The following is a 22,836-nucleotide window of genomic DNA, read 5'->3' as shown; positions in this document are numbered from 1 at the left end:
CTACTGGGAACTGTCTGAGCCCGCGCCCACTGGGAAGGATCATCGCCTACCTTGTCCTTATGACGGCGCGCGTCTTTGCCGTACTGTTAAATTCCACCGTGCTGGTAAGTGGCGGGGACGCGTCACAACAATAGCACACGAGGTAATCAGTTACATCGGAGTATATTTTCATATCTAGTCTCCGTACACTTATGTACATGTCACATTTTTTACACCTGCTGATACGAATGAGATCCAAAGCCACCGCTCTGACAGTCATCTCACATCAACATCTCACATCACACACAGCTCAACAACGAAACTTACAAAAGCGAAAGCGGTATCACAGACAATTTCTGTCGAGGAACGCTGAGCCCCGCGTCGACAAGTCCCTCCAGCATCGCATTCAACACCGCGAACGGTAGTGTCCCTCTTTCTGGGGCGTACAGTATCTAAATGTGGTTCCTGGACAATTGGCCCGACTTTGGCTTCCTTGACAATGCCAATCGCATCATTGTCAGTTCCACACGTTACTCCGCAGTATCGGGATGAAATGCTTCAAATGCTCAAAGTCAACCGTTGCCTCCTTGGCTCAGAATTGTTCGACACCGGTTGTTCTCAAATCTGGACGGCCTCAGGCAGCAGCTCGCGCTCCCCGAGATAGCGTATTAACGAGCTGAACTTGTCTGACGACTGGCAGCCAATCTTCTTTATCCAACCTGCCATCTGTCTTCTTACAGCTTATTCGTTTTCTTTATCAGCATTTGATGTCTGAGTTTCACATTCTACGGCTCCCTGTTCAGCCTTCTGGTCTTGATGTTCCTTTCCTCCAACGCCGCCCTCTTTCTTCAGATCACCTTCAACCACGTCTTCCTGCTCTCCATTCTGCACATCCTCCTTTTCTTGAAATGAGTCATCTGTACCAATCACCCGCTGAACCAACTCGTCATCCTCGACCATTTCCTCTTCTTCACGCCCACATTCGTATTCGTTCAGGACATGATCGATACCAACAGTCTCGCAGATCACCTCTTCGTAGTGGTCACAATTCTCATTCCCCAAAACTTCCATGCATTCCTGGTCGTTTTGTGCTCGATCATCACCAGTAGCTGTCTGGGTTTCCATATTGTCTGTACCTTTATCAGCATGATCTTCAATTATTTCCTCTTCTCCGATACCCATGCACTCATCTGCGATAACATCCCGGTCTGTAGTTTTGCGCATTGTATTATCCTCATTTTCGATGCCTTGCATGGAATCAGTGTTATCTTGTAGATGTTCACCAGCCTTCTCCATCGCACAGTCTGTGTCCTCTTCGTCACGATCCTCCTCGAACCTTCCCTGGTCCCCGTTTCGCATGCCTTCGTCTGCCTCTGCGGTACTATCTCCATCTGCAGTCCTGCATATATCTCCTTCACAATTGTCGGTGTCATTCTCAATGCCTTCCATCTGCTTACTGTTATCATGTGATTGCTCATCGTCACACTCATCTAGCGTTAGTTTATCTTCTGTGTCTTTTTCCTCATTGTCGATATCTTCCGACCAAGAAAATGCCTCTTCAGCACCAACGACTTCCAAAGTCAAACCGCTCTCTTCCCACTCTTCGTCGTCTTTTCTATCCTCGCTCACTTCTTCAGTGTCAGTATTTCTTCCTTCTCCGTTTACACACTCCTCTCCGCCGCTCTCGTTCTCCTCTCCGTCGCTTCCCTGCTCCTCTCCATCCACCACAGTCCCATTCCGCTCGTCTGACTCGCCCTCCGCCCGTCCTGCGTCCGACTCCGACCACCGGCCGTCACCGGACTCACAGTCGGGACAGCTCCACAACTGGGCGTCGTCGGCAGGCAGCGTCCGCAGGCACGAAGTGTGCCACACGCGAGGGCACGTGTCGCACGCCAGCAGCTGGCCCACGCCGTCACACCGCCCACACCGGCGACGGTGCACGCCCACGAACCGAGGAAGGGCCGTCGGCACCGCGGACCCCTCGGCCGGGACACGGGGAGGGTCCGCTGTGGTGTCCGGGACAGGAACGGCCGGCTCCGGGGCAGCGTCATCCGGCCGGGCGTCCCCGCCGGGGGAGGCGGGACTCGTCCCTGAGCCGGCACCACCGGACGCCAGGCTGTCCACCTGACCACAGCCTCCGTTCATCGCGCTGAATTTGGAGGGAGACGTTCGCTGGTTGGCCGAGCCATTGGCAGGAGATTCGGGGACTAGCTCTGCGCCTGCCGGAGTCTCGGCTGGACCACTCGACTGCGCCGCTTCCTTTCCTCCCGCGTCCTCGCCGGGTGCTGATGCCACATTGGAGCTACCAGAAGGCGCCGAAGCGTCCATCACATCACCGACATGGTTGAGCGCCGGCGGAGCTTCGCCCGTGGGACTGCCGGTCCGAGATGTCACTTCAGGGGGAGGAGTTCCGAGCCGCGGCACCGGCTCCGCATCTGGACTGGCAGCTTGAGACGCTGGCTCCGTCTCGGGGCTCACGGCTCGGGAGACTGGCTCTGTCTCAGGGCTCTCGGCTTGAGACATTGGCTCCGCCACCGGACTGGTGGCGCGGGACGTTGGTTCCGTCACGGGACTGCCCGCCCTGGACGAGCAACCCGCGCGAGCCTTCCGGTTCTTCCGTTTTCTGCCGTCCACGCGGGGCCGCTTAGCCGCTATTGACGGCGCAACGAACGCCTTCCGCTTACGCTGAAACAGATCGTAACGCCGGTTATTGAGTGACCACGGAATAGCGCGCAGAGACATAGCAAGGGGTAAAAGAAAAAACTGAATTGGCGAGAGGAGCAGTTAAGCTTAAGATGTGCTGTAAGATGGGACCACACAGGCACCCTAGTTTAGTAGTACCCTTGAAACAGCTTCGAAATCGCCAGATCAGTCACGACTAACAACGTTAAAATGGTAAAACCTGGAACATAGACCTCTGTATACCGAGGTCTTAACCGAGGTATACAGAGGTCTATGCCTGGAAATCTGCGTTGATGAAAGGTCAACTATCTCACCAGAGCGGCGTGGATGAAGCCGTCCATGGCCATGTCGAATGCCTGTCGGCGCGGCTTGTGGCGGACCTTAGTCTTCAACCGTTCGGCGAATTCGGACGCCACTAACCCTGCGGGCCGACCGGGGGCGGGTCAGGTCAGGTGACTGTGAGCCAGGTTAGGCGGGCGAGGTGTCACGGGTGGTTGGGTCGCTGGAAACGACCGAGAGAACGAGGCTGAGTTTGTTTTGAATGTGTGACAGAACCACAGAACATTTTATCACAGAGTTACGACCTGAATGATGCAAAATCCAGGTGAGATTCTATCCCTGTTGTTTCACCTCACACCTATCCCTATGTTATCACTAGCGCGGCGACGGAACTGGAGTACAGCTGTTCTCCATACTCCCCCTTCCTCACAAACTGAACCAGAGCTGAACCCATTATCTGTTGGCTCAAAAGATGCGCTAAATCGCTCGCTCGAAAAGCATTTTCCACCCTCGCCCAGTGGCCGAACCATAGTATTGTATCGAGTCAGTAACTACAGCCTACGGGATCAGCGAGCCACTGTCCCACCCCACACGGCTCTGACGCCGGCGGACCCACCGAGCGCGGCCATGTGGCAGTTTTTGGCGTGCCGCTCCGGATCCGAGTCTCGCGGAATGTTGAGCCGGTAGTCTTCCGACGGCGGCGGCTCCGGACCCGGGTCCGGCATCGTCATCGAGTCGCCGTCCGTCTCGGGACTCGCGCGCGCCGACGGGACGGGCTTCTGCAGACTGCAAGAGGGTGTAACGCAGGTTAGAAATGGAGAGAAAGCGGCTGCCATGAACGGACACTGAACTAACAATGATATGCATGAGGGTATCAGGGTTACGTAGGACTAAATAGCTTTTGACGGTGCAATCGAGCAACCGGGGAGCGGTGAAGCACGCGGCTGGAGATGTCTGAATCACATTGAATGCATTACATTGCGGCCAAACTGATAGGGAAGGCGACACAGTGCCGGTCAGGTGGTTACCCGAATATATAAACGGGCACCGCTGTCCCCCATCTAGTTAATCTGCATGCCGCCCTAGTTCACTAGCGACAGTGTCACCGACCCTAGTTGACCCGTCCCGACTGTGATTCACCCGGCCCCAGATTCCCCGCCCGTGACTCTGACTCAATCCGCCTTATATCCCTTGGTTCTAACCCACCCTCCTCCCGATTTACCCTATACTCTGACCCCAATTCGGCATTCTCCGCCTCTGACTCACCCCGCCCCTCCCCGCTCGACTCACCTCGCCCCTCCCCGCTCGACTCACCCCGCTCCTCCCCGCTCGACTCACCCCGCCCCTCCCCGCTCGACTCACCCCGTCCCTCCCCGCTCTACTCGCCTCTGTCGGAGCCGGGCCGAGGCCGGTCGGGCGGCCGGCCGCAGCGCCGGCGCCGTCTCCATCAGCACCTCCACCGATACCTTGAGCTGGTTGCGCGGCTCGATCACCAGTCGCACCTGGGGCTGCTCCGGCGGCGGCGAGCACGGCGGCCGCGGCGGCACCGGGTGCAGCGGAGAGGGCAGCTTCAGCGCCGCCTCGGCGGCCATCTGTTCCCGCACCGGGTCCAGGATCTCCGACTGGGGGTCACCGGCGGCCGGCAGCGGGTCACCACCGAGCGAGCGAGCGAGGAGATGTGTAGTTTATACAGAAATATAATTTATTCCAGCATAAAACGAGATTCCCTTCTACGGGGTATTGTATGTTTCAGGGTTGATTCCATCATTTCATGACTCGACAACACTTATTGAATAATATAACATTTTTAAGTTGAATTTCCAAGTCAAAGGTGGAAGGCAAGCAAGCGCATATTTTTCCTCATGGCTCATGGCCCGCCTAAGACTGGAGAGAAAGTGCATGCATTTGCATAGTCTCCCAGTATGCCTCTATCGGTTTATTTTTTGGTCATGCTTGCGCAACCTGCCTCTGACTCACATGTCAGCCTCCAGTGCACTGTGCGGGCGTGTCGCAGAGGCTCGGAGAGGACAGCCGGGGCGGGCGGCCAGTGGGTGACGGTCGGCCGGCCACGCGGGGCCCACTCATCGCAGTGAGCCGACCGCCGACCGGTGTGAGGACTGGTGCGTGGATGGTGATCCGACTGGTGTGTGTCGCTCGTGAGCCGACCGGTGCAAGTCACTGGTGAGCTGATTGCTGTGCGATACTGATCGCCTCATTGGCTGACATCTCAACAAGGACAGACGCATCAATCAGGGAGCGATCGAGCAGAGTTCCATGGCAGACGATGAGCTGGCCATTTCGTGTCACGACTGTCAACCACCCAGCCGGACCCTTGGCGGCGCAAGCAACAGCCAGCTATGAACCAGACATGTGGAGTGTGGCATCCAGCATTGCCTTTGCTTGTGGGGCGTTTATTTTGGTCGTAGTAGTGGCGTGTATCTTCTCCAAGTTGGGCCCTGCCACAAAACGTTTGTGTTTTTGCGGACAAGAATAAAAGCTGTAAGGAAGTTTAAAAACCGGCCAGCGGAGACGAGTGCCCACCCATCGACGACAATTCAGCCAGTTCGTCCGCTGCACCAGCCGACAATTCCGCCGCCTCCCCCGATGCCGCCGCGGTACTCTATCGAACGGTCGGTACCGGCCCCCGCCATTCCGAACCAGGGTAAGGTACCGCCCCGTCCGGCCCCGGAGGACCCCCGCCCCGCTACAGAGACGCTCTGGCGGCGACAGTGGCCCTGTCGTCACAGCCGCCGCCGTCGTACGAACAGGTGACGGGAGCTGCCAATGGCGCAGGGACCAGAGTCCAGGACGTGCCATCGACCGTAATTGGAATATATACGCCGTCGGACGGTGCGGCGGAGACCAGCGTGCTGCCCTCGGTATCTGCCGAAGGGTTTACGCTGCGGATCTCAGCTGTTGGTCGGTGAACGATGACCGGCTCGGGCGGCCCACGGATCGCTCGAGGCTCCCCGACTGGGCCGTCCGACGGAGCGAAGCCCATGCGGATGACAGCAAGACTGGAACTGCACAGCCCGTCGGCAGCGAATGGATAGCGCGATCGACTTACTGGATAAACGGAACATATCGTCGCGTCGCATTCATCGCGTGATGCGATCACTCGACAAGGAAGTGCTGCACAAGATGATGGGGACACTCCCAGCGCGCGTGCGCCGTGCTGCCTGGCTTGGCGTGAACAGCACCGTGCACTGATGTCAGCCGGACAGAAAAATAATTTATGTAGTACCATGGAAAGTTTGATGAAGGAGAAATTAAAATATATGAGTATCATTGTGTTGAAGTTTGTGCAAAAAATAGTATACACCCGTTACTGTCTTATTGAGTGCTATGTACATATTCCACGTGTGTCGAGCGAGATCAACAAGTTTCACGACCAAGGAGAGACAGAACCTGGACAGAACAGCATCTGTCCACTGCATCCAGGCGGGCAAACTATGGCAATCCGTGAACCGGCTTCCCGCGCCCGATGACTAAGCTGAACTCGCAAACCGAACATGCATATTTGTTGTGAAACAGCCTCTGGATACATCTAGTGCCGAGGATTTGAACGGTTGTCGTGTGCCGCGAATGTTTTTTTTTACAATGATTGTTGCTTGTCACATAAAAAGCACAATGTTTATCGATGCTTGTTGACTTGTATGTAATGACTAGTTAAGGATGTAAGCTCATTCCAGCTCGACTCCCGTGGCCGTATCAATATGCACACGCCGCTTCCCAATGAATCCCTATAAATCAAAGCAATGTATTGCGCTAGCTCATTCACCACCAAACAGACCTAATGCAGTACACAAATATGCTTACCATCGTCCCCATGGAAAACCTCACCTGCTCGGCCTGGATCGCTTCCATTCTCTCCAGCGCTCGATTCATTCCATCGATGTACACATTTGATGGCTGCATCCCCGGATGGGATGCACTCTCACTTAGCTGGTGTTTTAAATGCTGAAAAAGAAAATGATATCAACAGTAAAATTGTCACAGGGGTGAAAAACAACAGAAAATGACTATCTGGATAACTGTTGTCACTTGTCAGAAACTGTGTGTGGAAGAAAGGGGGAAACAGAATGCTCAGCTAGCACAATTGGTAATGGCATTCTTATGCCAACATCCTCTTTATTATTTAATTGATCTCACAGCTCCACATCAAAGAACAGACTATCATTGATTATATAGATGTAGCACCAATTCACAGGGACTTTCTCTGAGTCAGGATATAAGCAGAGACCTTGCAACAGTGAGTCTAATGCAGTGCACTGCCCGCTGCGCCTCAGTGGCGCTTGCCGCTTACCATGTATCTTTGCAGAGCATGCTGCATCCTCTGCTGACAATCCGTGAGTTTGAGCCAGTCAGCCCTGGTCACTCGGTTAAGTAGCGTGGTCAGGCTGGGCCGGCGCAGATCCACTTGGGTGGCTTTCTTATGAGTTGGACCCGGAAGCCGGAGCAGCATGGCTGCTGTTCAGGCAAGAGCAAGGTGGATCTGTAAAGCTCTGGAGAGGTTGGCAAGAAAACAGTCAATGATCATTGAAAACACCCTGTAAAGCTATAAGTAGGCGGTAAATTTGAGATTCTCAAATCTCAAGTACCTATGTAGGCAAGTATATTTTCACTCTCAAGTTTAGAATCTCATCAGTAATTGACTGAATAGACCCACTGGCACTCGGCACATACACGGTATATATTGATGGATACTGATTGTCTGATGAGACTAATTTATGCCGTCAAGTGAAAGTCCGATTCACGGTTGAAGCAGGGCCATATCAATATAAAGTTGAAGTAAAGTTTAGGGCCTTGCATAGAAGTAGCACTCTAGACATATAGGGCCATATACATAGGACATATAAATTATAAAGCATACATACTATCAGTAAGAATCTTGCATATCAATATATACATTTAGGTATAGGACATATAGACATATAGGGCCTTGACTCAAGACTTTTTTTAAAATATAAGGTATCCGACGATAAAAGTTATTGTGTCTACGAGTGACAGATTTTTGATGACGTCATTGATCTTTGATGTAGCACATTTGCTAATGATATTTAAATAACTCTTTCTTAGAGTGTATATGCTCATATTCACCTGATCCATCTAAATGCCATTTTTAATTATATTTCGGGTAAGGCTGTGGATGTAACAGTCTTAAGAACAGCAGTTTTAGAACGCCCCATTGTTGTTTGTATCATAACGTCATAGGATTTTATGGCAGCTAAAAGCAATATTTACTTATATAACTAAAGTTTACTGGCCCCGCGTTCGATGACTCTCGGACGGCGAAGATTCTATGTCGTTCGGCCAATCACGTTCCATAACCGTAGCCAAGCCCCACTAACCTTGAGCGTGATTGGCCCGACGACGTAGAATCTTCGTTGTCCGAGAGACATCGAACGCGGAGTGAGCTGCACACATGTTACACACGTGTTTGATGTTGTGTTGTAGACCCTAACGATTTACATTTCGATTTTAAGCTTGTAATTTTATATTTCAGTTTTAGGCCCTTTGATGGATACTGATACGAATTGTATGCCGTCAAGTTGAAGTCTGATTCACGGACCACGGTTGAAGTAAATAAGTCAAATAAGTGTGCATTTTATATTATTTCTGTCTGTGTGAATTAACTAGTGTTAGATATTTTGTCAAGCAAATGAATGAGCTTTGCAAGATATTGAAATTGTGGTAAATTGTTATAGTTTTTGGAGCCTGAAGCTCAAAGAGCAGGGAAACAACACACTTTTGACCTTAACCATAGCCCATCCCATAGCTCAGTTGGTAGAGCGTTGGACTCCGCGTGGTGAGAGCCGTGAGAGCATGTGTTCCCGGTTACAACAGTCCGGGTTCAAAGCGCCACGGGCGCTTGACAATTGTGGTTGGTGGCAGGCCGACACCAGGCGAAGTCAGTGAGGGGACCGGCCGTGCGCGGCTATGTGCGCGCATTAAACTTTGGACTAAATTCTGTCATAGAACTGGAATTGCGCGATCTGAGGGTAGAGGGCAGGGTCACCGCAACAAGCTTCGCTTAGCGGTGGCTCTGTCCGGCTCTGTCCTTCCTATCAAAAGGTTCGGACTAAATTTATAAAAAAAACTTTCATTTTCAATCTATAGCAATAGTTCAATTGTATTGTGATCTCCGCACGCATCACTCACTGCAAAGACTCATCGGGTCCTCCGAGGCACAGGTCATATGACGCCTGATGGCGGCCACCATTATACCATATGCTGAGGCAGGCTCTCAAGCCTGGGAGGCTGTAGCTCGCCTCTCACAATATGAATGGATGTATTGACAGAGTGAAAGCCAATAATATGCTGAGCTTTTATAAGTCCTGAAGTGGACTGTTCTATTCTGTCTGATTGTTTGCACAATTCCATTTTGGGTAACAGGAGGATGTATATACTGTAAAGTGTAAAATGAGGCTACCTGAAAACCTGGGGTAACTTTGACAAATGACAAGCTAGGGTAATTGAATCAAAATGGCCTCTATGTGTGATACAAGCTACCTATTCAGCATGATCCACTTGCCTCAATATGTTATCGCTGGCTTATGAGGACGAGTAGGTTTGTCCAGAAATGTGGTTCCAGGCTTATGAAGGTATTAGCTATTGCCTTGAGAGTGGTCTTCCTGGTGCTGGGGTCAAATGGTGACATGAAATGGCTTGTTAGGGTGTGAGGATGAACGGTAAAAGTGTCGCCACTCATGGGGTCCTGATGTGGCAGGATAGATAAATACTCTGTTCAATCTGGTAACTGGGCTGAAATTCAGACACAAGTGAAGCTCGCTACCAAATCTGATATGTTTCTCAGTCCCTGCAGGGGCACTTTAAGGCTGGGAGCCATCAGTGACAGTCGCTGCCATGAAGACGGTGTGTCTGACGCCGTCGGCCAACTGGTACAGCGCCGGCGCGCTGGCGTCGGACGGAGACCGGCTGTTGGTGGGCTGCGCGCGCCAGGCACTGCTGCTGGCCGGCCCGGTGACCACGGCCGCCGGCGGCGCGCCGTCGCTCCACCACCACGGCGTCGTAGAGGACGCCCACAGGGAGCGGGTGGTGGGCGCTGTCGTGTGGCGCCACGCGCCCGGCGCTGTCTCGGTCGTCTCCTGCGGGGAGGACGCCCTGGTCAAACTGTGGACGTGCGAGGTTGCTGAGGAGGAGGGCCGGTTTCGGTACCACTGTGAGAAGCAGCACAATGCGCACGGGGTGAGCTTTTGACGACACAGCGTCGTCAGCGTTAGAGATTGGATATGTTATGTATAGGCACTCACTCATTTACCGGTATTTTAGTTAACTGGCTAATATGACCTCCCTGTTTCAATAGAAATGTAGTCTCCTGTTGAACGTATTTGATAAGGTCTCGTCAAAATGACGATGGACATTGGTTTATCCGGATTCATGATTTTTTTTCTCAGAATGTAATGTACATCGTAAAACCCTAAAGTGCTCTGCTCACGATATTTAACCAGCTAGGCGGTAACCGTTCTCCCTTTACAAAATCCCTTACCGGCACCCACCCCGCTGTGGCCCGGGCCCGCAGAAGCTGAAGGTGGCGGCTGTGGCGCACGCGGCGCGCTCGCCGCACGTGGCGATCTCGGTGGACGAGCGCGGCACGTTTGTCGTCTGGGACACGGTGGCTCACACCACGCGCACTCTGTTCCTGGAGAAGATGGCGCCCACCGAGCTGCGCTGCTCGCCGCACACGGAGCACGTGGTGGCCGTGGCCGGGAAGCGCGGTCTCCTCTGGACAGTCTCCCTCGCTGGTGAGCGGAGCACGGGTTGTAAGGAGGGGAAGGCGTGCAGCCGATCTCTGGATAGTAGCCAGACTAGGTGACATTACACTTGTAGATGGCCCATACCGCCAGATTTGTGCATGATAACCCCAAAGTGCACCTCCCCCGAGCCACCTCTCAGCCGGTGACCCTCTCCCCTTCCCCCCTCCACAGCCAGTGGCCGGGTGCTGCAGAAGCTGCGCGGTCACGATGATGACGTCACGTCCATCAGCTGGTGCCCCGAGCTGACCACACTGCTGTCGTTCGAACAGGATCATCTGCTCGTCTCGGCCTCCAAAGACAAAACCATACGGTGAGTAGAATAGCATTTTCGTTGTTTGGGTCGACCAGGACGATACAATACAGTGAATTCTAAATAAAAGAAACCGCAAAGCTGTAGGTAAACTGGGGACAAGTGAACTTGGACAAGAAAGCATGTGGTGAGCGTACCAGATTAACCACTTAGTAGTGGTGGGTACTTTCATTTCTGGCAAGCCCATCGATACTCTAACAGCATAGAATTTGCGCATACACCTTGACATCTCAAGTCATCATGACGTGGTTTGCTGTCGGGCTATTGTCGAATCGTTGGCTGGCTTCGTCGCCGAATATCTGCTCCATTTCATTCAATTATGCCCCCTGTTTGTTCCTGTTGAAAGCATCTGACCGCTTTGTTTCCTGCTCACGAACGGGTGATCACCTCTACATCTGAGGTAGCGGTGATCTACAGTACACCCTGTAATGATCGCCTCACCTCAGTGACTCCCTCTGCTCTCTCTCTCCGGTCAGAGTGTGGGGGACGCGCGGCGGCCGGTGCCACGTCACGCAGCGCGTGCCAGCGCCGGCCGAGGGTGGTGGCCGGCGGCAGTCCGCGGGTCTCGGAGGTGAGCGCGCCTGGCTGGCCGTGCTGTGGACGGCGTCCGACTGTCTGTACAGCAGCGGACTGACCGGCCAGCTGCTCCGCTGGCGGCTGGCGGGGAACGGTGACGGCTGTCAGGTGAGCGGGGAGTGGGAGGGGGAGAGAGAGTGGGGTGGGGAGGGTGAGAGGGAGGGGTGGGGGAGGAGAGGTGGTAAGAGGGTGGGCTAGTGTAGAGGATGAGAACGAACTAGTTTTTCGCTATGCCGGGCACTTAAAAACTGCAACCGAAAACTGTTATGCTGGTATGTGCTCATCAAGGTCAGAAATTGTTGCATTATTCTGTTTGTGCTCATTTTCCCCATATCATTGTTCTTGCTCACGTCACCCTTCATTGGCCCTATATCTTTAGCCTTTCATACCATCTCGGTAACCCCTATTGTGACATTTGTTGACCGTATCACCCAGGTGGTCCACCGGTGTCACGGACGGAGTCTGTTCAACATTGTCGGGCTGGGTGAGCTGGTGGTGAGCAGCGGCATTCAGCGCCAGCTGGTGGTGCACGACCCGCGCTCACTGCTCACCGGCACCGTGCCGTGTCTGGGGGGACAGACGGCAGCTCTGGACACCTGTCCCGTGGACCCCGGCAGGTGAGGGGGCGTGACCTCTGCCCTGTTTGGTTTGTGTGGTGGGGGGAGGGCGGAGGGGGGCACTTGAAATGCTACTCGACACGTTCTGCTCAGTAGACCCCAGAAGCTGAGGGCCGTTTGCACTACCCAAGGGGGAAGCGATCCACTAGAGTTTATATGATATCTCTCTAGTGGATTGTGTCGGGGGAGAATGGCGCCGGCCCAGCCTAGATAACTGATACAAGTTAACATTACTTCTGCTCTACATATCAGAAGACATTTACGTGACGCACAGTTTATAATCCGAATATAGCTGGATAGTGACCAACCATGCCCCGACTACAGGCTGGCGATAGGCTGCGGCGACCACACGATCCGCGTGTGGAACCTGGGTGCTGACACGGCCTACAGCACCGTCACTGTCTGGCAGGGCATCAAGGCTAAGGTGCTGACGGTGAGTTCACAGACGCGTTCCTTCCCAATATTCCCGTGATATAAGGAAGGAGCTGCTCATTGCTAATTGCTCATTATATGATTGGTTCCGGCTTATTCGAATTATTGTCTGTTGGTTTGTTTTTGGCATGGAACTCCTAGGAAATCCACAGTTGAACATTTCCATTTTTATGCAATTTTATGAGGGCATTTTCAGTCATGTAACAGTTTGGTGCCTCCCTTGGAAAAAAATGTTTCTCAGGTGTCCCTGCGCTGTTAAATCCAGTAGAGCCACCCATTCCCTCCTTCCCATGGACCGATCACTGACCCCCTCCCCCTCCCCCCGTCGGTCAGGTGGCGTGGCACCCGCACAAGGACACGCGACTGGCGTTCGGCACAGACGAGGGCCGGGTGGGCGTGTGTGACCCGGGCGCCGGCCGGCCGCCGCAGCTCTGTCCCGAGCACCACTCGGGCCCCGTGTACTCGGTGAGCTGGTCGCCGGCCGGCCAGCTGTTCTCGCTGTCTCTGGGCGCCGTGTGGCGGCACGACGCCTCCCGGCTTTCGGCCGTCCCCTGGCCGCCGGCGGCCGGACGCGCCGCCTGCTCGCAGCTGAGCTGGGGCGGCGGCGGCGCCGCGCTGGGCCGCCAGGATGGCGCCGTGGAGCTGCTCACCACGGACGGCCTGGTGCGCGGCGCCGCGCTCGGACACCGCCGACTGGTCACCGCGCTCCGCTGGGGCCCGGCGGGGGCCGGCGAATCCCGACCGCTGGCGGTCGCCTCGTACGACTCCTTCGTCAGCGTGTTTGATGTACCTGACCTGGGTGAGTAGCCGACAGCCGGGCGAGCGGGGAACACGGGAGGAGACGGGGCTGAGCAACGGAACACGTCGCTTGAGGTTTATGAGAGTGATGGGTAAGCGATTCATGCATTCACATTTATGTGATTCACTGTTTTGTTTTTTCTCATTGATCGGTTGATATGGTCTGCTTTCGGGATTTCTTCGCTTCTTATTCGCGCCATTTTTGCTCCAGCCTGTTCGTTGGTTCTTGCTCTGCGTCTCAATGCTGACCCGTCGTGTAACCGGTCGGTGTCACCCTATTTCTGCTTCTCCCCGTCAGATGGGTCCGGCTGTCCGGAGCTGCTGCAGGCGCGCATCACCCTCACCGGACACAAGTCTCGTGTGCTGGACCTTGCCTGGCTGCAGGACAGCCCCACACGACTGGTCTCGGCGTCACAGGACGCCACAGTGAGGGTCAGTCACCGGTCCGCCGACACGGGGAGGGGAACTCGGTGTATGTACCGTCTGTCGGGGACATATTCGGTCTTTTTAATTTCGTTTTGTTGTTGATACGGTTTGATCCTGTGAAGTATATAATACTGTCTTACATTCACAAGTGATTGAAGTTTGCCATGCATTTTTAAAAGGCATCAATTTTAGAGCTACATAATCTCTTGCGGACGTAGGTTGTCAGCTCATTTTCGCTCTACCAATCATAAGCCTCTCAAACAGTTGTCATCATACCACCACAAAGCCGTTCTATGCACATTGCTCACATCGTACCCCAGAACTAACGGTCAGTCCCTCCGCGTCCCTCTGCAGGTCTGGGACACGGTGGCCGGCTCAGCCGTGGCGGTGTACTCGGGTCACCACCGGCCGGTCCGCTGCTGTCTCCCCCACCCGCTGCTGGCCGGACACGTGTTCAGCGGGGGCGACGACTGCTCACTGCACCTGTGGCGGGTGGATGAGCAGGATACCAACGTACCGGAGACAGGTAGGAGTTGCCATGGGGCAGTAGATTAAACGCTTAAGCTATTTTCTTATTCTTTTCTCTGTTCTGATTAACAGTGTCCATCACCATCTCTCGTTTTCTTAGCCGCCGCAATTACCATATTTTCTATACATCTGGGCTGCCTTTGCCGTTTTACTACTCAACTACCATTGTTTTTCATTGTTGTTTTTGTGTATATGTAAAGCTACTGATCCCAAGAATGTACGCTTATTTGGGATCCTACGACCTTCATCCAGCACCATCTCTCACCTGACGCCCTTTCTCTTCGCCAACAACAGCAGAGCCGACCGCCGCGCCATTGCCAGCCCCCACCGGGAAGGAGAAGGGACGGACCCGCGCGGGTGCCTCGGGAGACGGAGCTCCAGCGGTGGCTGTCAACGGGACAGACAGCGCGTCCAGGGACCGGACTCCGCCGGCCGCCGCCGCTGCGGCCGCCCCAGCGCAGCCCAGAGGTGGGTTGGTAAAGGGGTAGTTGAAGGAGAGGGACTGGTGTGGGGAGCAGAGCGCGATTGGCATAGGGTGACATGGCTTCTGGAACTGTACTCAAAGGTGATAAAATAAGGATTGATCATTGCTTGTATTTTTGAAGAGACTGCTGTGGTTATCGGTTGTCTTTATCATTAGGCCAAAAGGCACAATATGTATGTATACTGTAGCCGTTTTGTGTCTATGTTGTTGCGCTGATACGCTTTATTGATCTTTCTTGTGGAACAGCACACTATTATCGTACAGCTGTCTGCTGTACGAGTATGTCTCGTCCTGCGATCGCCCACACCACAGACACCATACCGTCACACCGTATGTCCCTCGGCAGAGCTGGGGGACGGCCGCAGGGCGCGCACCCAGCGCTCGCTGTTCCCGCTCTCCGGGGCCGCCGAAAACCGCGGCAAGGCGCACAGCCAGGCCGACCTGGAACACCTGATGGCGGCCGGCGACGGCAGCGCCCCTGGCGGAGACGGCTGGAGTCACGTCGGCCTGTTCGGGGACGACACGGCGCTGAGAGATATGGTCGTCAAAGAAAGTGAGTAGACACGGAGGTCACTGCTTTCAGTGTAAGCTTAGCCATGGCTAAATTAACCAGCCTTTTCATTATTGAGTCGCCACGCGGTGATGTCACTTTCATTACGGAGGTCACGGACTCACGTCTAAACCACTCCTAGACGTGTCTGCTCAGCTGCTTCTATGATGCATGCTATAAACCGTTAAACATGCCGTTAAACATGCGTACAAATTCGCGTCCCCACTACTCCCAGTTTTCTCACCGAATCTCACCACACGTCCTGTTGTGTGTTCCCCAGTGCGTCACCACGAGGCGCAGAAGAGCTCCGCGCAGCTGCTGCACATGTCACTGTGGCGCGGAGACACGGCCGCCGTGGTGAGAGCCGCCGCTGCCGAGGCACTGCTCACTGACGAGCTGCTCGCGCTGGCGCCCATGGTCTCTTACAGGTGAGAATAGATGGCGCCTATGGTGGCTTACAGGTGAGCAGGCTTGGTATCGAGAACGGGCACGGCTGTTGTGTGAGAATGGGAAACGTCAAGGGTTTCCCATAATATCAGTCATAGTAGCACCATACACGCACTATTCCGTAGATTTTATCAAAAAAGGTTCAAAAGTGAGGATGAGTTTTTAGAGGGAGTTAATTACGATGAATATCTATCAAACATGGATATTAAAAAAGTAAATGACCATGACAAGCTCAATCTAGATAAGCCGTTGAACATGCAAGAATTAGGATCAACGCTACAGAGAATGAAAAATGGAACGTCTCCAGGTAGTGACGGTTTTTCCGTAGAGTTTTATAAATTCTTCTGGGCAGACATAAAACACTTTTTTCATGCTATGGTAGTTGAGAGTGCCACAAAGGGTACAGTTCCTCTAACTTTAAAAGAAGGAATAATCGTGTTGTTACCTAAGCCAAATAGACCCAGAGATTTGATCAAGTCATATAGACCAATAACACTCCTAAATACTAGCTACAAAATCATTTCAGGTGCTATTGCAAATCGATTAAAACTCGTGCTAGGAGACATAATCGAGGATTGCCAGTCTGCCTATTTAAAAGGGAGATTTATTGGGGACAATATCAGGATGATTTACGACGTTATCCAACTCTTGAATCAAGAACAAAAGAACGGGGTCTTAGTAAGTCTGGATATAGAAGCAGCTTTTGATTCAGTCAGTTGGACTTTCATTAAAAAAGTCCTGGAGCAGAAAAACTTTCCGCATAGTATTACACATTGGTTCAACACACTGTATGCTGGAGCTTTTTCCAGAATTTTGTATAATGGTCATTTGTCGAGTAAAATAATGCTAACAAGGTCTTGTAGACAGGGGGATGCGCTAAGTTGTTACTTGTTTATTCTTGTGATGGACGTTTTAGCGAAAAAGATTCGAGGAAATGCAGCTATCAAAGGAATTAAAATAGACAATGAGGAACACAAAGTGCTCATGTATGCAGACGATACGATTTGTTTACTCGAACCAGAGAAAACAAGCATGATGGAACTCTTCCAAGAGATAGGATGGTTCGCGAAGTATTCGGGACTAAGTCCAAACCTCGATAAGACTCAAGCTATGTGGATAGGGAAGGCATGCAGAGAAAATCGTTTTCTTCAGAGAAATTTAGCTGTAAAGTGGAGTGAAACGATTAAAGTCCTAGGGGTCACTTTCGATAATGAACTGCAAAAAGTAACAGAACTGTACACAGAGAAGGTAAAGGAAATCAAAAGAGAAATAACGAAATGGAAGTTCAGAAACGTATCACTGGAAGGAAAAGTGGTAATAATAAAATCGATGCTGATCTCCAAGATTAGTCACCTGCTCACAACGCTCCCTGACCCATCAAAAAAAAATTATCAAAGATCTTAACAAGACTCTTTTCAGCTTTCTGTGGCATGGAAAAGGAGAAAAAATCAAACGGGAGTCTTTGATGAAAAACCATCTCAATGGAGGAGTGGACATGGTTGATTTAACAAGTTATATGAGAGCCTTGAAGCTATCTTGGATTAGGAGGTGCATTGTAAAGCAAGGAATATGGAACGCAGTTGCACAGAAAAGTACGGGTAAAAATATATATTTCTGGCAAATGGGTCAAACAGCTTTGAAAAGAAAGGCATCTCGCACTAAGAATCTATTCTGGAGAGACGTGATGATAGCATTAGCAAATCTCAGGGAAATATGCTCACAGAAGCTAGGTGTCGAGGAGCTAAACTCCACAGCTATCTTTTTTTCTGATGCTACTAAGTTCAAAACTTCATGGATTGAAGAATGGTATGTCAAAGGCATCAGATCGTTGAATGACTTATTAAAAACAGATGGATTTTTACTAGGTTTTGAGGAATTAAAACGGACCTACAACATTACAACCACTTTTCTGGATTATGCAACTCTAATAAGTAGCTTACCTAGAGAATGGAAGGAATCGGGAGAAAAGGTGAAGTTATTTGGACCAAGTATAGATCCATTAATAAGCTTGATTATTTCTAGAAACACGGGTACATCACATTTAAAAAATATCTTCAGACAGGAAAGAGTGAGAGATGTCAGAAACATATGGGAAATGTCCTGGGAGAGAAGGCTGGGTCAAATCGACTGGCAGCAAATATACAGAAGTCTCAGGGGCACTCCACAGCAGTATAGAGCAGTTAGGTATAAAATCATTACAAGAACAGTAGGAACAAACAGCTTTCTCAACAAAATTGGATTAATGGGAACCGATTCATGCAGTTATTGTACGGAGCGTGAAAATATAGAACATAAATTCTGGTATTGTTCGAGGATTAAGGCTTTCTGGGACAATGTTGAAGCGTGGTTGACCAGAATTCAGATAAACACACCAGAAAGGATAACCAGGGTGAAGGAGGTAATTCTAGGCGGCACAGAAAATGCGATTATAAACCATATTGTTAGTGTAGGCGTGTACATGATTTACTCTGGGAGGAGACTTTCGGTAGACACACTTATAACCATACTTACGATAGATCAGACAAGTGAGATGTATTGGGCAAAGGTGAACAATAAAATGAACTCTTTTAATGCTAAGTGGTCGACAAGAATAGGTCAGAGAAGGGGCGAAACCAACTGGCTCCTTGGCTCGCCTCGGCCCACAGAGCATACCGCAAATATATGATAGTGTGTGTGTGTGGTTCACGGTGATTGTATAAGAAATGTATGGAAAAAACTGCAAAAAATCAGCCACCGCTCCCATGACCCATCCGGGCCAACCCGGGACCGGCCTCTTTGACTGGGGCCGGTCGGTCGGCCGGGCGTGCGGGGCGCCGGCCCTACAAGTCGACGGCTCGCATGCCCGGCCGGTGGATAGGGGGCGCCGCCCGCGATACCCCTTCGCCGGGCGGCGCGGGCGGTGGCTGATGGCCCGCCTGGAGCGCCGGGGAGGTAACCCACAGCTCTCCCCGGCTGGGGAGGTATCCCCCAGATCTCCCCGGGGCCGGGGCGTTTTCTTTAGTCCATGATGGGACAACGCCCCGGCTTGGCCAGGCGGGCCAAACCACGTCGCGTGGTGGCGGCGGCGAGCTATAGGTATTTTTATAGCTCGGCCGCCGCCCAGTCAAAATGCAGCTGAAATGTGGCTTCCGTTTTTGTGTATATTGCCAACACTGTATGTATATGCCAGCGTGTACGCTTGCCAAATATTACTCGCACGTTGTGGGGGTTTTGAAAGCCCTATTGTGTCGGTGCATATCAGGCGTTTGCGAGTTTAAACGCCTCAATCTGGGGCGCTCGTTTAGCATGGACGGAAAACCGGCGTCAGAAACCATGACAGAGATTGTCCTTGTTGGGCTGGAGAGCCTTCGATTATTATAGATGTACTTGTGTCATATTTGTACGATTTGTCAATAAACGTGAAAAAAACTGTGAAAAAAAGGGTTTCCCATAAGCTTGTCAAGGGTTTACGAATGACCAAGATCATTTCGATTTCTGGTTAGAGTCTTACGAACGAAGTTGAACACCTTGGTGGATGAAATCATTTGTGCAACTTGGGTGATGTTAACCGGTTGCACCACCGATTTGATCGTATCCCGGACAGACTGACTGCCTCTAGACGATTATTAGTTGCTGTAGTCAGTCCCATCGCTAGATGTTGATCCCGATCAGCCTACAAATCCTGCTGAACGGTTTGTAACACGCCCCCGCCTCTCCACCAGGCTCTGGGAGGAGATGAGTCTCAAGTACGCCGAGCAGCTGGAGAACTCGAAGGAGTGCCTGAAGGCCTCCTCCGTGCTCCTGGCCTGTCACAAGGTGAGGCGACAGACGACGGCGGTGGGTCACACGCGGGGTAACCATCCACGCTGGCCGGCTAGGGCCGCCACAGTGTAGTTTTGTTTTGTATGTACTTTTTTATCGCTGGAGTATCACTGTTGTTCGGTTGGAGACGGTCGTAAAATTAGAATGGGCTATAGAATAATGGAATTATCTGATGAGTTACCGAATAACGCAACGTGATCGAGATTCTAAATGACGGAACGGCAGCATTAATTTATAGCGATGAGGCGTGGTATATCTTTACCATTGGAATGTATATTTATCTACGCTCTTTCCCGCCTACCCCGCTCACTGAAAAAACGGCCCTCCATCCACGATCAGGCGTCTGAGGCTGTGGCGCTGCTGCTCACTGTATAACCAGCCCTCCGTGAGTCCCTCCATTATCAGGTGTCTCAGGCTGTGGCGCTGCTGCTCACTGTATAACCAGCCCTCCGTGAGTCCCTCCACTATCAGGTGTCTCAGGCCGTGACGCTGCTGCTCACTGTATAACCGGTCCCTTCCTCCACTATCAGGTGTCTGAAGCTGTGGCGCTGCTGCTCCGACACAGCCTGTACCGCGAGGCGCTGTGTGTCTCCCGGCTGAGACTGGCTCCCGACGACCCCAGCCATGGTCGGATCCTGCGACTCTGGGCCGACCAGCTCACCACCGAAGGCAACATGGAACAGGCGGCCAAATGGTCAGTCTACGGGATCTGCCAGGAAAAGCGGAAGTTCAGCTGTTGGATAGTTTGTGAATATCGGCACTGTTACAATGCTGCGACGCGGCACCATTTTTAACGATTTTTTTTCGCATGTTTTGAAGACTGTCATGCACTTTCGTTTCGATCTCATCCGTTGTTTTTCATTGACAACTCCATAACCGTCCGTGTTTCGTCTGACCCTCCATTCCATCTCCGTCTGTCTCGGCACCAGTTACCTGTCCCTGGGCGACTGGGCGGCGGCGGCTGGCGTCCTCTCCCGTCGCTCCGACCCCGGCTCACTGCGACTGGCCGCCCGGCTGTGGGCGCGCGCCGGCGACCGCACCCAGACGCGCGCCCTGGCGCTGCTCTGTGTACACGCCAGCTGTCTGCGCGCCGAGTGGGACGTCGGCCTGGCCGTGGCCAGGGAGGTGCCCGTGGTGGTGGTGAGTGGGGAATAAAGAAATGGCGAGAAGTAGATCAGGATGAAGACAGGAGAGGGATGTCGAGCATTGACAATGATATGCCAAAGCTAGTTGCTTACTTTTTCATTTCTTTAACACTAGCCAAGTATTTCTTTTCATTATTGAAGAGCATCTCCATGCATGGTTACTATCAATCATTTTCACGTGTATACTAATAAGCGTATCATTTACACGCTGCTATGCTATTACGCTGTCATATTTTCTCAATTCTTCCCTGTCTGTTGTAAATATTAACTGTGGAGCCATTACTATCCCTGCCCCTGACGTCGCCCCGTCTGTACCGCAGGCCGGGGCGCACCTGTGCGTCGCCCACCGGACAGTTACCGCCGAGCTGGAGCCCACCAAACAGCGTCTGTACGAGTGGGCGGCCCGACTGCTGAGTGGGAAGGACGGTACCGGCTCCACGGAGCAGACAACGCGGCACGCGGTGGACGGGAAGAGTGATGGATCAGGGAAGAGTGCGGAGGAGAGAGGGAAGGAGCGAGAGGGGTCCTCAGCAGAGAGTGGAAAACAAGAGAGTGAAACCAGGGAAGAGAAAAGTTCCGACGTACAGCAGACAGTCATGAAGTGCGACGGTACAGCAGTCGGAGAGGAGAGTCGTGATGCGACTGCCGTCAGCTCGCAGGAGGACGGCACCGAGTGGCTGTTGGCTCAGCTCCGCCACGCCTGGCGGACGGCGGGGTTGGAGCAGGAGGAAGACCTCCAGCAGAGTCTGCAGGAGGTGTCCTACCGGACCATGCCAACCTCGCCCAAACAGGTGAGTCCGCGATATGACCAGGCAGCTCGCGACGGTGTCGGGTAGACTAGGGTCACTGATCGCCTGACATACAAACCGTAGACACATGACCAAAGTATGCTCTGACGAAGCTGTGAAACTGATGACCTATATCGGTGTCTGTGTGTTTCAGCTGTGGCTGGCGGTCTGTTCGGAGCTGTCTCTGGCCGCCCTGGAGTCGGAGCCGGCCGTCTGGGCGGCGCGGCTGGTCAAACTGCTGGCGCTCTGTCAGCAGAGCGTGCCGTCCCAGCTGCCCCTGCTCTGCGCACTGCTGGTGCCCTCCCCCACGGGTGAGTTCACACGATAGTCCTCCTTCATAGGTCAGTTCACAGAGCCACCCTCCTCCCGAGTCCAGACGCTAGTTCACTGGGGAAACTAAAGGTCTTGAAAAACTGCCCACTGCCCAGTGTTTTCACTGGAAATTGTGACGTTTGAGTTCTTGTGGAAGCTGCTGTGTCAGTGTGATATGGGGGTTGGTGTTCACGGTTTGTCGTCTGTGTTTCAGGGTGTCTGTGGGAGACGGGCAGAAAGTACATTCTGCCGTCCCTGCTCTCAGTACTGCACCAAAAGGCTCACCTCGCCGGCTCGGAATCCTCCGCCACCCCGAGCTCATCAAACGGTGTGAAAGTGGCGCCATCCTCCGCCGCCGGTGAGCAGTCGCAGTGCGATATATCGCCGACAGATGGCACTAGCGCCAACACTGACCGGCCTGCTTCGGTCTCCACTCAAGGTAGTATGAGAAGTGACAACACGGGAGACGATCCCAGAGGTAGCAGTGCTATCAATAGTGATACGGGTGCCAAGACGGTGATCTCAGGCAAGGCTGATGCTGCTCGGACGGAGGCCAGTCTCTCAGAGTGTATCCGTCGGCTGGAGTTGCTGTACGTCTCGGGGAAGACCCAGGAGGAGGAGAGGATGTTCTCCGAGCTGTCAGCGCGGCTCGAGGCGCTGTGATACCCTCCAGACACGGGTGTGGTAGGGAGGGTAAAGCCAGTCAGGTGATAACCACATACTCAGTGAGACTACGCGGTTAGGTGTGAGCAGCGTAGCTGCAGAGAATCATGGCAGTCAAGAGGCCGTTTTTTGGTGCTTTTGGAGAAGTGTTGTTTTTGTTAGGTTTAAGGAGTAGCTTCATTGTTATCCATCGCTTAGCTGTGATAATACATCGCATCTGCTTTTCTTGATCTTGCTTCTG

General features: G+C 52.7%; 2 protein-coding genes across 3 annotated transcripts; one reads left to right on the top strand and one right to left on the bottom strand.

The window, feature by feature from the left end:
* Positions 1-146: 146 nt before the first annotated feature.
* LOC122363796 lies at positions 147-7,938 on the bottom strand. 2 transcript variants are annotated; one of them, XM_043333453.1, is made up of 7 exons: positions 7,818-7,938; positions 7,247-7,445; positions 6,784-6,900; positions 4,327-4,562; positions 3,557-3,726; positions 2,976-3,082; positions 147-2,664 (listed from the first exon to the last, which is right to left on the bottom strand). In XM_043333453.1, exons 2-7 carry the CDS (start codon positions 7,403-7,405, stop codon positions 721-723), a joined length of 2,733 nt encoding a protein of 910 aa, XP_043189388.1. In that variant the 5' UTR covers positions 7,406-7,445; positions 7,818-7,938; the 3' UTR covers positions 147-720. The 2 variants fall into 2 exon arrangements, with proteins under 2 accessions (XP_043189388.1, XP_043189399.1); XM_043333464.1 differs by having other exon boundaries at positions 7,850-7,894.
* Positions 7,939-8,263: 325 nt separating this feature from the next.
* Positions 8,264-22,630, top strand: LOC122363783 (gem-associated protein 5-like). Its single transcript, XM_043333428.1, has 19 exons — positions 8,264-8,522; positions 9,758-10,149; positions 10,484-10,706; positions 10,890-11,028; positions 11,505-11,712; positions 12,040-12,221; positions 12,546-12,654; positions 12,987-13,452; positions 13,750-13,883; positions 14,232-14,403; positions 14,700-14,873; positions 15,236-15,442; positions 15,720-15,867; positions 19,588-19,681; positions 20,218-20,381; positions 20,617-20,827; positions 21,153-21,623; positions 21,775-21,931; positions 22,147-22,630. The coding sequence occupies exons 2-19, from the start codon at positions 9,808-9,810 to the stop codon at positions 22,593-22,595; spliced, it is 4,050 nt and encodes a 1,349-aa protein (XP_043189363.1). The 5' UTR covers positions 8,264-8,522; positions 9,758-9,807; the 3' UTR covers positions 22,596-22,630.
* Positions 22,631-22,836: the final 206 nt, after the last annotated feature.

Source organism: Amphibalanus amphitrite, unplaced genomic scaffold, assembly GCF_019059575.1.
Source record: "Amphibalanus amphitrite isolate SeventyFive unplaced genomic scaffold, NRLGWU_Aamphi_draft 000026F_arrow, whole genome shotgun sequence".
Taxonomy (NCBI): domain Eukaryota; kingdom Metazoa; phylum Arthropoda; class Thecostraca; order Balanomorpha; family Balanidae; genus Amphibalanus; species Amphibalanus amphitrite.
The sequence above is the reverse complement of the archived record's forward strand: the minus strand, read 5'-3'. Positions and strand labels throughout refer to the sequence as shown.

Coding starts and splice junctions, on each gene's coding strand:
- LOC122363796 (XM_043333453.1), bottom strand. CDS start 7,405: ATGCTGCTCCGGCTTCCGGGTCCAACTCATAAGAAAGCCACCCAAGTG. Junction 3,727..4,326: donor TCGGCCCGGCTCCGACAGAG/GCGAGTAGAGCG, acceptor ACCCTCTTGCAG/TCTGCAGAAGCCCGTCCCGT. Junction 3,083..3,556: donor CTGCCACATGGCCGCGCTCG/GTGGGTCCGCCG, acceptor GTCGGCCCGCAG/GGTTAGTGGCGTCCGAATTC.
- LOC122363783 (XM_043333428.1), top strand. CDS start 9,808: ATGAAGACGGTGTGTCTGACGCCGTCGGCCAACTGGTACAGCGCCGGC. Junction 10,707..10,889: donor CTGGACAGTCTCCCTCGCTG/GTGAGCGGAGCA, acceptor CCCCCTCCACAG/CCAGTGGCCGGGTGCTGCAG. Junction 21,932..22,146: donor GCTGGTGCCCTCCCCCACGG/GTGAGTTCACAC, acceptor TCTGTGTTTCAG/GGTGTCTGTGGGAGACGGGC.